At 38.7% G+C, this 16,597-nt stretch overlaps 1 protein-coding gene across 1 annotated transcript in view; it reads left to right on the top strand.

The window, feature by feature from the left end:
- Nucleotides 1-1,366: 1,366 nt before the first annotated feature.
- The window catches only part of kif20ba (kinesin family member 20Ba), a 64,918-nt gene continuing 49,687 nt past the window's right edge, over nucleotides 1,367-16,597 (top strand). Inside the window, exons 1-20 of the mRNA XM_041790351.1 lie at nucleotides 1,367-1,458; nucleotides 2,018-2,129; nucleotides 2,773-2,862; nucleotides 3,102-3,224; nucleotides 4,182-4,320; nucleotides 5,439-5,623; nucleotides 6,556-6,610; nucleotides 7,238-7,444; nucleotides 7,770-7,881; nucleotides 8,084-8,155; nucleotides 8,365-8,511; nucleotides 8,989-9,151; nucleotides 9,411-9,563; nucleotides 9,678-9,803; nucleotides 10,371-10,510; nucleotides 10,593-10,707; nucleotides 11,601-11,799; nucleotides 13,598-13,782; nucleotides 14,850-15,317; nucleotides 15,459-16,516. Of these exons, the coding sequence (XP_041646285.1) occupies nucleotides 2,022-2,129; nucleotides 2,773-2,862; nucleotides 3,102-3,224; nucleotides 4,182-4,320; nucleotides 5,439-5,623; nucleotides 6,556-6,610; nucleotides 7,238-7,444; nucleotides 7,770-7,881; nucleotides 8,084-8,155; nucleotides 8,365-8,511; nucleotides 8,989-9,151; nucleotides 9,411-9,563; nucleotides 9,678-9,803; nucleotides 10,371-10,510; nucleotides 10,593-10,707; nucleotides 11,601-11,799; nucleotides 13,598-13,782; nucleotides 14,850-15,317; nucleotides 15,459-16,516 (3,845 nt within the window). The 5' untranslated portion in view covers nucleotides 1,367-1,458; nucleotides 2,018-2,021. The remainder of the gene's footprint in view (nucleotides 1,459-2,017; nucleotides 2,130-2,772; nucleotides 2,863-3,101; nucleotides 3,225-4,181; nucleotides 4,321-5,438; nucleotides 5,624-6,555; nucleotides 6,611-7,237; nucleotides 7,445-7,769; nucleotides 7,882-8,083; nucleotides 8,156-8,364; nucleotides 8,512-8,988; nucleotides 9,152-9,410; nucleotides 9,564-9,677; nucleotides 9,804-10,370; nucleotides 10,511-10,592; nucleotides 10,708-11,600; nucleotides 11,800-13,597; nucleotides 13,783-14,849; nucleotides 15,318-15,458; nucleotides 16,517-16,597) is intronic.

Here is a 16,597-nt window from a genome sequence, read left to right as displayed (position 1 = left end):
TTACATATTTTACAATAGCAACTGATAATAATAATATGTTGATTCACAAATATTTCATTTAGAATTCATAAATTATTTCTTACAGTTTTCTATTAACAAATTTTTCAGTGCTCCCCTGACGACAGGTGAGGGAAAAAAGAGAAGCGTATGTTTATATAAGCAAAGCAGCGGCAAAAGTACACAACTAAAACTCGAGTAAACGAGTACTCAGTCACTCGCAAGTCACTCGAGTAAAAGTACAGTTACTCCGAATAAAATTAACTCAAGTAAAGTATTGGTCTTTAAAGACAGATCTCCAAACAGGTGTTCAGGTAAAGTCACACCTCTATTGTCATGTTGACCTCCTGTGTTTCTGGATTTGATTGTTATCCGTGCTGCAGAGGGGGCTCTTTGTTTTTTCTCTCTCACTGCAGCATGGTTGGCCATGACAGGAGCACTGGCAGTCTCTGCTGCAGCTCGTCAGGTGTTACAGCTGTAGCTAGTCTTTGGGCAATTGAGCTCTCCTCGAGAGAATGATTCTACATCACACCCAACAACAGCTGTTGGATTTTATTTGTGAATCAACTTATTATCATCTCCTGATTGGAGAGGCATATTTTTACATTGTTATTGCCAATAAAGAAAGTTTATATTTTATTGTACAACTCCTCTGAAGCAACTAAGGCTGGAAAATCAATTGAAATTTATATTAAATTGCAATATTACCTAAGGGAATTTTCAAATTGCAGAAATTAAAATATCTCTTTGACCTGTGTTAAACAAACAAACAAACAAAAACAGTTTCAAAAAATTATTATATGGCAGAGATGCTATGCTCCCACATCTTGCCATCACTGAAGCACTAATTTTTGCCAAAATATTTTGCAAAAATCAAAATTTCCTTATATTTTGAACATTTTTCATAATTTAAACTGAGATCGACACAAAATTATCATTCCCTTCAATACAACAGTTCACACTGATATGAAATTAATACTGAATCATATTATGTCATTGTAACATATATTCCTGCCTAAAGGAAAACACAGTTTATGAAATCTATCAAATATTGTGTTGATATATCATGGAATGATTAATTGCTTGTGTTTGTTGAAAAATACAAACTATGAATAATTTAAAAAGTAATCACATATCAAACTGCTAACGCAATATTAAATAACATTGCAGTAAAAACTAAACGAACTTTTCATATTTTAATTTTTTTAGGTGCACCTTCATACTCCGGCCTGACAGGGGGCGGTGTGTGTCTTTGCGAATAGCTATAAAAGAAAAAGAATACGAGCTGTGGAAATGCGCATGCGCACTTTCAGCTTGATTCTGATTGGTCAGTTTCAAACTCAGAAGGCGGCTGTGTTGTTTTGATTTGTTGGCTAAACTAAAGTTAGCACCAACGCTGCTTCCAAAAGGAAAAACTCATTCTGTATCGGTGCCGTATATCTTAACAATAACTGCTGCCAGGTATGATATTTGTGTAGATTTGACTTCTACGGGTGACATGGTTGTGTTATTTGTAGAAAAGCAAGCATACGGTAGTTAGAAGTCGATAAGTTTCGAGTACAAACTGACAGGAGGTGCCGCTTACTGGCTAGCTTTCTCTGTTTAGTTTACATAGAATGTGAAAACATTTTAATGACATTTGTTTAAGGAAACTGTAACGGTTTGACACATAAATGCGACCTAAAAAGAGCACAGATCATTGCTCCAAAGAAGAAGGAACATTCTGATAATATAAGTAACTAAAGAAGCCCCATGCCGGTGCTTTTCGCTAAATAGACGGTAAACATTACGGTTATAGTCACCGTTTAAGTATGCCCCTGATTGCTGCTCTACAAAGATTACTTAAACACTGCTTGAAGGCTAAAGTTGATGAAAACTTTACGGGGTCTCCCCAGCGATTTGTAAATGTCTCGATGTTCACTTATGTGTTTCGTTTCAAATGGATTCTCTCAATTAAATGTCAACCTACTGCAGTTTTCCAGTACCTGTTTTTATTCTTTCTTTCCCCTTTTTGCTGCAGAAAGATGGAGTCGTGTCCAAACAGTATCAAGACTGACAGACGGGAACAGGTAGAGGACGACGACTTGAAGAGAGATCTCTCATTAGACTTCAACGCCTCATCAGACTTACAGGTAAGCTCATGATAGAGCAGACTATACCCTAACAATGTTAATGGTCACAGTTCAGTTACTTTGGTTAAGATGTACCTAAGCCAGTGGTTCCCAAACTTTATTTATATGGTACTGACATGACATGACACCAGTCTCTCACATAATGAAGGCTTTATGAACATTCATGAATGTTGTCATTAAGTATCATTTGGTCAGTTATGTCAACTTCAATACAAAGTTGAAATCAAGGTAAGGATGTAGCCAACTGTCTTAGCCTAGCATACAAACTGGGAATAATAGAGGAGAGTGGGCCCAGTTTTTCCTCATGTGGCTTTCTAGGAAAGAGAAAAAAGCTGCAGGGCAGCCAGAAAGAGGGAAAGATACTGAAAACTTCCATTCTTGATTTGAGATGTCCAGTGGTGTGTGTAGAAGTGGGTATGCCCTTAATTTAGTGCATAAAAATTGACATGATTGACCAAATCACACCTAATATCAATATTTATAAACTGTCATAAATCCTTCGTAATGTGAATGACAGGTGATTATAATAGTGTCAAGTCAGTCTTATGCTTTCTACCTGACTTACAGAAGAGTTAAAACTATGCAGTGATAGTTGCTTGTGTGATAAAAACTATTTAAATTTTGCTCCTTTCACATTTTGCAGCACACAAACATTGAGGAGAAGGAACACCTTCAGGTTTACCTCCGTATAAGACCGTTCACCTCAACAGAGAGTGTTAAGGGAGAGGCACAGGTAAAACTAAAGGAAATGAAAACTATGAAACAGGAAATGGTCAACTAGGGATATCAGTGTTGTTTGTTGTAGTTGTCAAATGTCTTTGTGATATTGACACCAAAATACTCTCTATAGAAATTTTAAGATCTTCCTAAAATCAGTTTGCTGTTAACCTTTTCTGCTTTCAAATGCAAATAAGACTAAATAATAAAAAAGACTGAAACAGATGCACAACTTTTGAGTTTTGTTTTCAACAGGACTGTGTAACCATAGAACCTCCTGACACAGTTCTCCTGAAGCCTCCCAGTTTGTGCCTCTCAGCGAGGCTTAGCACCGACAGATCATTCCCACAGACCGGACAGCGCTTCCAGTTCTCTCAGGTTGGTGTGTTTTGGCATATAAGTAACCCAGTGTAGTTCCTGTACATTTTCTTTTGCCACTGAATAATTCCTTCCTTTATTGTTTGACTTAATGCATGCATATTTGCATGGACTGTTGTAAAGAAGTGGACTTAATTTCCCCCATCATATACTCATGTCGAAACAGGTCGGCAAAAGAGCAATAAATATCTTTTCAACATGAAAACCTTTTCGGGTTGGTTTTATTCTTTACTTCATAAGAAACATGGTCCAGTTGTAGTCAAATGGACACACTGCTAAAGCTTTTTCTTAGGAATTTTCAGCAGTGGAGGGAGCCATTACCGAGGGCTTTCGGTACAAGCAAACCCAACTCTGGATGGTATGACTCTGAAAGCAGTGTCACTCAGTCAGTCAGAGACTCATACATACAGGCCCATGTGTGGGGCTGACCTCAGCAGTCAGCCAAAACAACGGGGCTCCAGACCTGTATGTATGTTTGATTCACTGAGTATATCAAAGTCTTTGTCCACTTCTTCTGTGAGGTCCATGAGGTCAAACCTCTAACGTCATGAAAGCATTGGAGAAACTGTTAGTTCAGGAGCTTCGTACAGAGGTGGAGCCACACCTGGTTCAATATTAGTTCACATACAAAAGGAACCGGAGTACAAGTGATGCCAATCTAACCACAATGCACCTAGTTTTAAAACATCTGGAGAGTCCCTCTGCATAGGCCAAGTTAGTTTTTATTGATTTTAGCTCTGCTTTCAACTGTATTTAGTCACACATCTTTCTTCAAAATCTGTCTCTTGAACATAAACTATTTATTGTGAGGTGTGCTGCTGACCTCTTTGTCAGGTCATCATTGTAAAAGAGATCTTGATCTCAGTGGGTCTTTTGGTTAAATAAAGGATAAATAAATAGGGTTAAAATAATCAGTTTTAAGTCATCACTGACGTGTTCATTAACTTCCCTCCACAGGTGTATGGACCTGAGACAACACAGAGAAAGCTGTTTCAAGGCACCGTGAAGGACTTGGTGAAAGATGTCCTTGAAGGGGGGAACTCTCTGGTATTTACTTATGGAGTCACCAACGCTGGAAAGACTTTCACATTCTTAGGTCTGTTTCAATCTCATTCTAATCATTACATTTCAAAGTGTTGTCCTCCCAGGGGAAGCATAAAACATACAAATTAAAGCTGTTTTTCACCTGTTCTCTGCAGTTTGATACTATTAAACCATGTGCAAGATTTCATGTAGATTGACATCAGCCTAACAGCCACACAGTCTAACGTCAACTAAAGCTTTAAAAGCTGGGTATTAGGGCTGGGCAATTAATCAGAGATTAGATCAAATCGCAATATGGCCTGCTGCATTTACAAATCGCAGAAGTTACAATATTTCTTTAACTTTAAATGTGTTGAAATACCAGTTTGATATATTAATTGTTTTTGCAGCGGCAGAGATATTATGCACATTCTGCAAACATTCAAGTGTCAACACAGCTGTCCATTTAAATTTGACATACTTACTTTGACATACATACTCCATATGGGGTTTCTCACCATGTGCTCCCTGGAAAGTCAAAACATGCTGCTTGACTAACCTAGGGAGCAGATCCTTCTACGCCAAGTAAAACAGCTCATCCATTTTGCAATAAAATGGTTAAATGTATGTTGAGTGTGTTCCTGACTGAATGTTGGTTATGGTATAGAATGATTTATTGCATGAATTTGTAAAAAAAAAAAAACCTAAGATGAGGAGCCTTATGATAATTGCATATTAAATTGCAGAACATAGTGTTTGGTTGTTTGATAAAGAATAATGTTAAACAGCTGTTTGAGAAGGTAACTGTTTATGATAGTGGTTTTTCATTCAAGATGAAATATTTATTTTGTTAGCCACAGCACTGTTGCTAGTTTCTTAGGTAAAACACAAAACAAACACACAGTATTGGTCCTGCTGAGCCCAAGTGTTTAAACTAACTGTGACACATTTTTATCTGCTTTTGAGAATGACAATACAACATTTTGTATAAGTTCTTTTTTTTCTGTATTTAAGTTACAACTGTCTGATTTCTTAAAAAAAAAAAAAGAGCATCTCTAACAGGAAACCCATAATGGCTACTCTGTACCACTAAAACATGAACCTATGTCTGAAGGAGAATTAGCATATTGCATTTCAGAAACTTTTCCTCTTTTAGATTTGACGTTGAATTGTCCACTCTTCTCTCTCCAGGTCCAGATGCTGATGCTGGTATCCTGCCCAGATCTCTGGATGTAATTTTTAGCAGTATTGATGAATGCGTTTTCACTGGGATGAGCATCAAACCTCACCGATGTCGAGAGTTCATGAGGCTCACCAGGGAGCAGGAGGCTGAGGAGACTCTTTTTAAGAGAAACCTCCTCAGACAACTTAAAGAGGTATCGTGCTTCACAGAAACGAGAGAGAAAAATAACTGGAAGTAATTTTGCAGAGCAGCAGCAGGTAGTCCAATTCTCCATCAGTGGCTATGTGGGGTTGTTTTAACTTTGCACAGCAGAGGAGGAATAAAAAGTGCTGCTTTTAGTCATCCTTTTAAGTCTGTGAAGAGGAATCGGGACAGACTGGGCAGGTGAAGAACAAAAACGAGAAGTGAAATCATTTAAACAAGTAGATCAGAAATTGTATCACCAAATAGTCTCAGATAAAGAGGCTGTTGAATTTTATTGAAATCCCTTTTAAGGGTTAAATATACTTGAAACAATACATAAAATGTGTTATGTCCTAGCTTTACTGTCTGAAAGACTTGATGGTACATGGACCTGAGCTTGTATAGCTCTTTTCTAGTTGTTTCAAAGTGCTTTCACAGCAGCTCGCACCTACCCATTCACACCCTTTCACTCCACATTCAAACACTGATGGCAGAGGCTCCTATGGGTAACTGGCTGTCAGTATATGCAACACAGGGTTAGATGTCTTGGCAAGGACACAACAAAACTACAACCTTCCAATTGTAAGACCAACTTACTTTCTAAGCCACACTCACCCTAGTGGGAGATGGAAGGTCTTGGAATGAGGAAATTTAAACACTGAAAACCTGAAAAATGCATTTTGAGCTCTGAAATTTCAAGTAGTAAGCTACACTCAAGATTTCCAAAATATCTTCCTTAAACGACTTTAGGCCTTAAGGTGCTGTGCTCAAAGCTAGTGAAGTAAGGAAGTCTTGTTTTATTTGATTTCGGTATCTACTTTGTGTTCCAAATGGACGTGGTTTTAAAAGTGCTGCTCTGTTAAGTTTGCACAACATTTTAGTAATCTATAAAAGAACATTTATATATGAAGAATTTTAACAATTTTACTGTTTGACTTTCAGACTGACAAGAGCAATGCAAGCCTGCTGAACTCAACTAATAAGACACTTCTTGAAGGCAAGACATATTTGTTTCAGTATCTTTTGTGATCAACTTTTTATTAACACCATTCATCATTACAACATTACAAATACAACACAGAAATGTTAACCAGTGGTGTAAAAATATCCCCTTGCCACCCACCATAAGTACCCTGAACAGGTAGAGGGAAAAAAGAAAAACTTCAGCCACCCTCACCCACCTAATGCCATCTGGAACAACCTTCGCTCCACATCCCACTGTCTCATCTAAATACATATACAAATAGACATCACAGACTTTACTCCTGAAATATCTCCAGTTTTCCTTTGTTTTCCAGACATATTCAGTTAAGATCCATCATTAAGTCAAACAGTAATTGGATCACCAGGAATTTGACGACCAGTCATCTTTTTTTAAGTTACTGATTGTCTTCTGCTCTTGTTTGCACTGCATCATCCAACATTGTCTGTGCATATGCTTGCTGTGATTGACAGCATTATCAGAACTTAACCCCAGAGGCAGGAATGCATTTTTAATATTCACATACATTAACAACTTGGGAGAAGAAATAAATAATGTTCTAATCTGAAGTAATGCTGTGACTTGTGCAATATGTTGTGAGTTGATACTTGCAAAGATTTTCAATGCTTGTTGCTTTTTCAGGTTCCATCATGCTGACTACAGCTGTTGCAGATGAGGACAAGATCAGCCTGGAGGTGGAGACTCACACTAAGTTCTCTGTTTGGGTTTCTTTCTGTGAAATCTACAATGAGAACATCCATGACCTCTTGGAGGTTGTTCCCAGTGGAACTTCGAGGAGGACTGCACTGCGCCTGTCACAGGACGTCAAGGGCAACGCCTTTGTCAAAGGTTTGAAGACTGACATTTTTTCTAATGTCAAAATGATTGCCAGGTTCCAGCAAAAAAAGAAAGCTGTAAAAAATGCTTTTTTCTTTTTCCAGACACGTAGGCCCTTGACACATAACAATCATCAGACACATTAGCTGGTGTCAGCAGTTTCAGCAGCTACTGTACATGGACAACCATGTAGCTCAGTGAAGTTTGATCTATAGTGGAGCTCATACAAAATGACAGATAGAAATGCTAAGGAATTCTTTGACTCTTTTCATTGTGTGCCAATATGCAAAGAAACAAAAAAGTTAAAATCCTGTTTTGTCCATTTTTTTTCATGTAGATCTGGGTTGGGTTCAGGTGAATAGTGCTGAAGAGGCTTTTAAGGTGATGAAAATAGGAAAGAAGAACCAGAGCTTCTCCTCCACCCGGCTTAATCAGCTCTCCAGCAGGAGGTACAAATACTCCATCTTTTTGGTTTTCAGACATGAAGACTGCTCAGCTATGGTTAAAAATGTACTGAAAAAACACAACTCCCATTTAAGTAAGCCAAAGACATGCTTTTTGTGTTAATTTCAGTGGTAATGCCTTACTAATGTTTTTTTTTTTCCATGTTATTGATGTTTGTGAAACTCGTGTCCATTTCCTTTTCTGCAGTCACAGCATTTTCTCCATTCGGATACTGAGGATTGAGGATATTGGGGCACCAAGGGTCCACACAGTCAGCGAGTGAGTGAAACTTTAAAATGACCTGGCATATAAATATGGTTTGCTGTGCAGAACAATGAGTTTCAGGCACAAACGATATCAATTCAGCGTCAAGTTTACAAAGAAGAGCTGGGACAAGTTGAATAAAGCGTGTGATGATCATGTACAGAAACAGCTTTGTTTGTAGGTGTTGTAATGATATTATTGTAAAAATATTTGCTCGTTTTCAGGTTGTGTCTATGTGACCTAGCTGGCTCTGAGCGATGCGCCAAGACCCAGAACAAAGGAGAGCGTCTAAAGGAAGCTGGGAACATCAACACCTCACTGCTCATCCTAGGAAAATGCATCAATGCACTACGGCACAATCAGCAGGCCAAGTGAGATAAATGGCTTTCTATAATTCTCTCTATCTATTTAAACCATTACAATTCACAATCATTTCATATTAAAGGTGAATTGCAGTAATGAAAAGCAACAGTTTAATATCTGACTTTCAACTCTCAAGACATTACTGTCGTGCTTTCTTAGCACTCTTTTGTGTTGATGTATGGTATATAGGTTTCCTAAACTCCTTTAAAATGTTTGTAGCAGCTAATGAACCAGACATTTTTCTCTGGAGCTTTTGTCAGGCTAGTATTGACTTATCAAGACAGACATAAAAGCAATAGTGTCTGCTCGACATAAACATAAGAACTGTGTTTCTGCCCTCTTGTGGACAAAATGGAGTTCAGCATCTCTGGACTTTTCAAGGAGAAAATGCTCAAACTGTTATCTTTCATTATTCTCCTTCAGCAGCAGTCCAGTAAGCATTTTTACAAAACATTGATTCGGCTTTTGTTTGTTTGCTCCCTAAGGTTGCTTCAGCATGTTCCCTTCAGAGAAAGCAAGCTGACACATTACCTGCAGGGCTTTTTCTGTGGACGAGGTAAAGCCTGTATGATCGTCAACATCAACCAGTGTGCCTCCATGTATGATGAGACTCTCAACGTCCTCAAATTCTCAGCAGTGGCACAGAAGGTGCATACTAGCTCTAGCTTCTCCTTCTGTAGCACTTTGCTCTGCACAAGTCATCAAGTATTCCCTTAGCTGCAGACCATGTCATTCATAAAACTACCATTACCCATATATTCCTCAAAAGAATATTTGAAACAGCATGTTCCATATTTATGACCTGAACAATTGTCATAAATGCACATAATTTAAAAACAATCTCTTGTCTACAGAATTCACATCTCTGCATTTCATTCCTTTTGTTTCCTACTCTTGTGTGTTTAAGGTTGTAGTCCTGACTACTAGGCCTCTTCCCATCATGCCTCAGAGGTCCAATGGTGAGGGATCCTTCAGTATCAGTAGTGCTGATGGGAAGACTCTTCGTGGCAGCAGAAGGAGCTCCCTGATTGGCTGGGAGAGTAGCCTGGAGGATGTACTGGTGGGATGGAGACTCTTTTTATTTGTACTTTTATATTCAAGTTTAAAGATGCAGTGTTGTTGAATGGTATCTGCATAAGTCTTCATTCTTTTGTTTATACATTATTACGTATAGGAGGATGAGGATACTGAGTATGAAGAAGATGAGAGCCTGATGGACGTGACGATGGATCAGAATGGTGCTGAAGAGGACAGCAGTGACGATCATGAAAAAATTGTGATCAGCCAAGCAACACACCAGGTCAGTCAATGACAACACAACGTATCATGCCATTGAGTTTTTTCATTAAAGATGTAGCTTTTTATTGCATAACATCTGTAACAAATTAAAAAATAGGATATAGAAAAAGTAGCTCAGGAAGAAAGGTAATTGGTGAAACCTCATAGGGATTAAAAGGGTTTTATGGACATTGCAGTGGATTTAAGTAAAACAGAAGGAAAGTTTATGGAGGTGTGATTTAATGATTCGTCATTTAGGACTTTGGGAAACTCACTAAGCTATATTACACAGTTATGTTTCATACCATGGCGCCCCTTCATTTTGAAACAAGAATAAAATTGTTGTCTGCCCTTGTAAAGGTCTGAACCCCTCAGTAGTGTTTTTCCTTTGTCAAACTAAGACCATCTCCATTTTACTGCTTATTGTGAAATGATAGTTAGTGCCTTGTCAATGCAAATTATGATGTTATTATGCACTCATTTTTCATCAGTTTTTCAATGCCTGTTCTCATGTAAAAGCAGGATTGCTTGCTTTTAAGAATAGATCATGCCTGTAATATTGTCTGTTGTTGTGTGTCCCATTCTGTAGAGACAGGTGGTGCTGTTGAAACAGCTGCAGGTCCAGCTAAAGAAGGAGCGAGCAGACAGTGTGCTCATGGAGGCGAGGATCAGAGAAGAAATCAGCAGAGAGTTCTCTGAGCTCTTCACTGAAATGCAGAATGACTACAAGTAAGAGTGTTTTTTCCTTTCTGTAGTTCTGGAAAGTGTTGGGCCGGAAATTTAAGTCCTACAAATGTTTGTGTAAATTCAGTGACCGGCTGGCGAGGGAAAGAGAGATCTTGGAGGAGCGAGCCGAAAGGAGGCTAGAGATCTTCAAGAACCTCATTGACAAAATGGCTGGATCCAGTCAAGACGCACAAGCCATGGTAACACAATTCATACACTGTGTGTTTTTTTTAAAGGGCTGGCTGGTTGACTGCTTACAGAAGCTAAAAGAGGTTTGATGACTAAAACATAAACATAGAAACCTGATAAGCTACCTCTAGCCACTGGGGAGAGGTTAATATTGTACATTTTTTCTCCATTTAGCAGCTGGGAAAATGTGTTTACTGAAATTACTGAGATAAAAAAGGATTAATATTGTGTATCAAGATTTAGTTGAAGAAAACCGCAAACCAGGAGAGTAGCATCTATTTCACATTTGGACATATGAACATGAGAATGGTCAAAGCTAAGCTAACTTGTTTAGCCATTCAAATGCCCATTTACATGGATATATAACCCATTTTTTTTATCTAATCACCCCTTCATATTGACTGAGAAATCCTGACATAGTTCATATCAAAGTGTTTAACAGGACTGCATATTATATCAAGCTGATAAATATGACTCATCATAGCCTGTTATCTTGTTAGCAGCTTGGTCACCTAGCACACTACACTACAGTCTCTCAGAAATCTACTGCAAAGGGTAACAACCAGCTAGTGCACTCGGTCCCTGAAGATGTTTACCCAGCACACTGCATTTTGATCATAGTATTACAGATTGTCATGACATAAAAAGTTTTCTAGTTGGATGGACTCTATATGATGTGATTGCAAAGGGAACTCCAAAGTTTCTAACCTGTACAAAAAACAACTTCTCTGTCAGTTTAAAACTGCATACATGAATACCCTTTGCAGAATTTATATTAAGCAACTCAAGCAGGTGGATGACAAGTTTTTTGTTCCATAGCACTCTGGGAGGACCACTTTTGGACACCATTTGGATGTTCAACAAATTGATGCCTCTATTAACTGATGTTTCCCTCCTCTTGCAGGACAAATCTCTGGACACCTACTCCTCTGAATTGGCAGATATTATGAAGGCTGCAGAGGCTGCTCAGAAATGTATGGCTTCAGTCAGAGCAGGGGCTCAGGATGACAAAGATCTTCTTTTGGAGGAGCTGCAAAGAAAGGCGTTGGAACTGAACAAGCACCATCAGCAACTCCAACAGCAGATGGCTGGCAAACTCAGAGGTGAATATTTTTGTTTATCCTGCAGTGACTTTATCTCAGAAAGACAGATGTTGATGATAGCGGAAAGGTAGACTGTGCTTATTACAGTTATAATATGAAGGTTGTAAAGGCAGTAATTGTAATTAATGCAGATATTTCAAACACCCAAAGAATGCTGCCTTGTCCTCTAAGGGTGGTGTTTGTGATCCCAAGTACACATTTATAGATCACTTCATCAATATCATTATTTCCCTCAGAATAAATTCTTTTTCAAACAGTTTTGTACAACAAAACATTAGGTTGCTCATAGAGTGCCTGGCAGATAAACAATGGTTAAAGGGATGTTTTCTGTTTTTGAACACTGAGAGGAAATTCTGTTTACCACATTGATCTTATAAGCAGCATTTTGGCAAAGTCTTGATTGAATAAGACATAAACATGCAAGACAAACAGAATATTTTGGAACCAAAAGCATAGATTATACTGAAATATGAGCTTTAAAAAACAATATCATATGGAAGGTAGCTTGAAATGTTAAAAGACTGTTTGCCTTTCTCTTCTGAAAAAAGCAGATTTTTATAAAGAAATGTTCCTTTTTTAAAGGGTAACTGAACCCCAGAGTTTGGCGGAAGTTCATCTTTCAAAGTTAACCTTTCTGAGCAGTTTAATTTTCATTTCATTTGCTAAGCCACTCCCTTTAAAGGCCACTGTCTAATCCTATGTTAGCAACCATGACCATGTACAGGAGGCTTGTCATCCTTTCAGCGGACACTGGTGTTGAACTTTTCGCTTTCCCAAAGCCCCCAAAAAATCAAGAGAATATTTGTCAGATATGAATAAAACAGTGTGGAAGACTGAGACAGTGATTTAGATTAGCTAGCAACGGTCCAGCGTTAACACACATATAATAAAAGCTAACTCAACATTAGCTTAAAATGTAATCAGGTATGTACTTACGCTGCTGTACAAGGACAATGTTGTTTCACTATTTTAGTTCTGTCTGGTTTCATATATTACTGTCCAAGTTCTCACCTGAGTCCAAAAGCCAGAAAGTGAACCGAGCTGTTTTTACCCTGCAACAGCATGCTTGTTTACACAGACTACACGTGATCAGACCGTAAAAATGAATGTTAAAAGTCATTTATCTGTATGTAAGTTGTTTAAAAAAACAAAATGTAGAATGTTATCAGCTGGTTACAGGGCATATACATACAGTCAGCTGCAACACAAATGCATTTAACACATGAACAACAACACCTACCTTGAGATTAGCTGGCAGATATCCTGACAAAAAGCATTTACTTGTTTTAAATAATTTATTAACCGTTTAGAATCTATTTAGTTCACCTGCTAAATATGTTATAAAAATCCCTATATGGTATATTGATGTAGGCATTAAATGTGCCAAAAATCATCAAATTTGGGTGTTTATGATTAAAAATGTCATTGTTCTATTTTGTTTGACATTCCCTAAGCTTTGTCGAACATTAGGAAATTCAGCCTAACCTGATGTACCAGGAAATCTCACATTGCCTAACATTTTTGACTGTTGGCTACACAGAGTCGTATATATTTTTCTTGTTTCACTTTTTCAAAAGGTCTGAAACTGATTTGACTTTTAAATAAGGGTTTAGGAACCCTCAACATGCACTTTTAAAGAGTAAAGCTTGCAACAAACACAGAAGCTTTTAAAATCTTGACATATTTTTATCAGTGAGACCCCTCACATGAAGACAAATATTCACGGATAAAGCTGTGTGCTACTTCTGGCCTTCTTTTCATATATTTAGCTTTTTGTGTGTTTTATGTTATTTCCCAGCTGAACCAAGCACAGAAAAGGATGAAGAGAAGAGAAGGCTCCTCTCTGAACTTCAAGAGGAGTCGATAAAGATTTCCCTGCTGGAGAAACAGGTTGAAGACATGAAGAGGGCAGCAGAGCCGGGATCTCAGGGACACTCCTTTCTGGTCAAGGAGGGTGGTTCACATGAAAGGGACAGGCTGCAGGTAAGGAGCACATAACCAGGAACTTTGGCAGCAGAGGCTCTGTGTTTTGCATTTCTATAGATTCACAGAATCAAACCAGTGAGCTGTTTGTTTGTTAAATGGCTATGGACATATTACTGAGGCTTATTCAAACCGTAAGAACCTTGGCTTGTTTTCAAATGATCGACACTACTAGCAGAGATGCATACATTTGATATATGTATTTACACAGTGTAAACTCCATTTAAATGTGTTTGTTAGTAAAACCTACCTGTTCTCAAAGAGCACTTAGCTGGAAATTTCAGTTAAACCACAGTTTTCCTTTTTTGTTATGATGGCAAACTTCCCTTGGCAAGTTTGACAATCATCTAAACTAAAAGAATTATTCTTAACTTTTCACTCATCAGGACAGGAGTTTGACAATTGCTTTGCAATATAAAGATCGTTTATATAAAAACATATTCTAGTCAGCTGATCTTACATTTGTTGTATTTTTTTCATCGTAGCTTTGGAAAAGGCAGCAGTTAAGCCCCATCTTTGGTGGGTTAGGACCAGGGTGCAAACGTATCCTACAGTAAAAAGAAAAATGTTGTGGTGAAAAGATTTTGCTGCCCTTTTTTAGAGCAAATTTGTCTTTCTCATTATTCCAGGCGCATGCTTGAGTTGGTTTTTCGCACTTCTACAAATAACGTGTTAGTAATGCACCACAAGCTGATTGCCATTGATCATTAAACCAAGAAAAAAAAGATAAAGAAGAAGTGAACTTGCTTTTCCTCTGCCCAGAAGAATGGCAAAACTGATATCTGCACAAAATAGAAGAAATGTAATTTTCTAAATCTGAGAAAAATATGAGCACATGTTCACTGTCTTGTATGAAGCAAAGTGTTGGCACATGAAAGGAGCATGAAAGCCAACAAAACTGAAAAACACTTAGAAATGAAACACTGCTTTAATTGGGCTTGGGCTAAATGATATTGTCAAAACTGACTTTGTGATAGATTTTCTTTCTGCATTATATATTGTGTCTTTCTATTCAGTGCTGTGCAGCCATTCACAATAAAAAGTCAACCATTACTCATGTCACACAGGAAGCGTTGGCGGCCCTAGAGAAGGAAAAGAGAGGCAGAGAAGATGCCATTGCTGCTTTGGAGTACCAGACTTTGGGAAAAGAAGAGGCACTGCTATCCTTACAGGAGGAAAAAAAAGCAAAGGAGGAGGCCCTTACTGCACTTGGGGAGCTAAAGCGGAGCAATGAAGAATTGCTTGCCTCTTCCAAAGAAGAGATGAAAGTCAGTGAGAAAGCAGTGACAGATCTAGAGGCTGAGAGGAGAGCTAGAGAAGATGTCACTGCATCTCTTCAAGAAGAGAAACAATGCAGACAGGACTTACTTGTTGCTCTTAGTGAAGAGAGGAGTGGCAGAGAGGAGGCTCAGTCAGCACTGGAGGAGGTGAGGAGGGAGATCAGAAGGCTGGCTAAGGAGAAGGAACAAGAGGGTGAAGCACTCCGACAAGAAGTCAAAGAGCTGACTGCCAAACTGGTGGCTACAGAGTGCAAGGTAGGCATCAAAATGACCTTTTACCAATAAATCAATAATGTTAAGTTTGGGTCACAATATTAAATTTGTTGTCTTTAATGAAATTATACTGATTAAATAAAAACAAAACTATGTTTTTAATGTGATTTATTTTTCCATAAGCTGCAAACTTCAGCAGTATCATCTGGTGGTGAGAATGATCAGCCAAGAGAAGAAGAGTCAGAGCTCAGAAAGAATCTCTCCGAAGAAAAGGAGAAAAATGAGCGAAATCAAAAACGAATAATGGAGTTGGAGTGTGAGCTGACACAGAGAAAGGAACAGCTGGAACGCCAACAGCTGATTTTTGACCAGCAGGTCAAACAGTTTACAGAAAAGTTGAGTCAGCAAGAAGTAGCTTCAAAAGTGGAACTTGAGGAACTAAAACAGAGGCTTAAGGAGAAAGAAGAGACGTCACAGGTACAAGTGGATGAACTCAGATCCAAGCTCCAAAGTGAAGAACTCACTTCCAAAGAAGTTGTACAGCTGAGAGCAAAACTTGAGGAGCGATCCCAGGCCATGGTTAAGCAGATTGAAGAGCTTAATGAGATGCTGCACAATCAAGAATTGAAATCACAAAAGCAGATGGAGGAGTTAGAACAAAAACTGAGTGAACAAAAGGGAACCTCAGACAAACTTTTAGAGGATCTCAAACATCAGCTCAGTAAGCATGAGCAAACTACAGAGCAGCTCAAGGCCGAATTAGAAGAGGCTAGGATTAAAAGTTCACGCTGTTCCTCTGATCCTTCTGCTGAAGGAGATCTCAAGAGGTTAAACACTGATCTCCAGGCAGAGGTGGTGACTCTGAGGGCAAAAGTTTCTCTCATGGAAGAAGTAAAAGAGTCTGTCTGCAAAACCAAAGCTCAACGAGCATCTTCAGAAATGGGCAGTGTCCTGAAAGATGAAGACAGCCAGGCAGATGACAAACTAGCAGAGTACAAAAAAGCCTCAGCAGAGAGGGAGGCAGAACTGCAGAACCAGCTTAAGGAAAAGGAGGAACAGGTAAAATCGCTCAAAAAGAGCCTGCAGGAGGCACAAGAGCGGCAGGACGAGGAGGAGAGCCAGGCAATCCAAGAGGCTCGACGCAGGGAGGTGGAGAGGCGTAGGGAGCTGCTGGCTGTGGCGCATGAGGCCATTGCACAGAAAGATGCCGAGCTGGAGAAGAAAGCTGGTGAAATTGACAGGTAACTGTTTCTTCTTTGTTGACCACGTCTTAAAAACAAAATTCCAGGGGTTTTTGGAGAACTTCAACAGCTATACCTCTA

Source organism: Cheilinus undulatus, linkage group 6 (genome assembly GCF_018320785.1).
Source record: "Cheilinus undulatus linkage group 6, ASM1832078v1, whole genome shotgun sequence".
NCBI lineage: Eukaryota > Metazoa > Chordata > Actinopteri > Labriformes > Labridae > Cheilinus > Cheilinus undulatus.
This window is presented reverse-complemented; position numbering and strand designations above follow the sequence as displayed.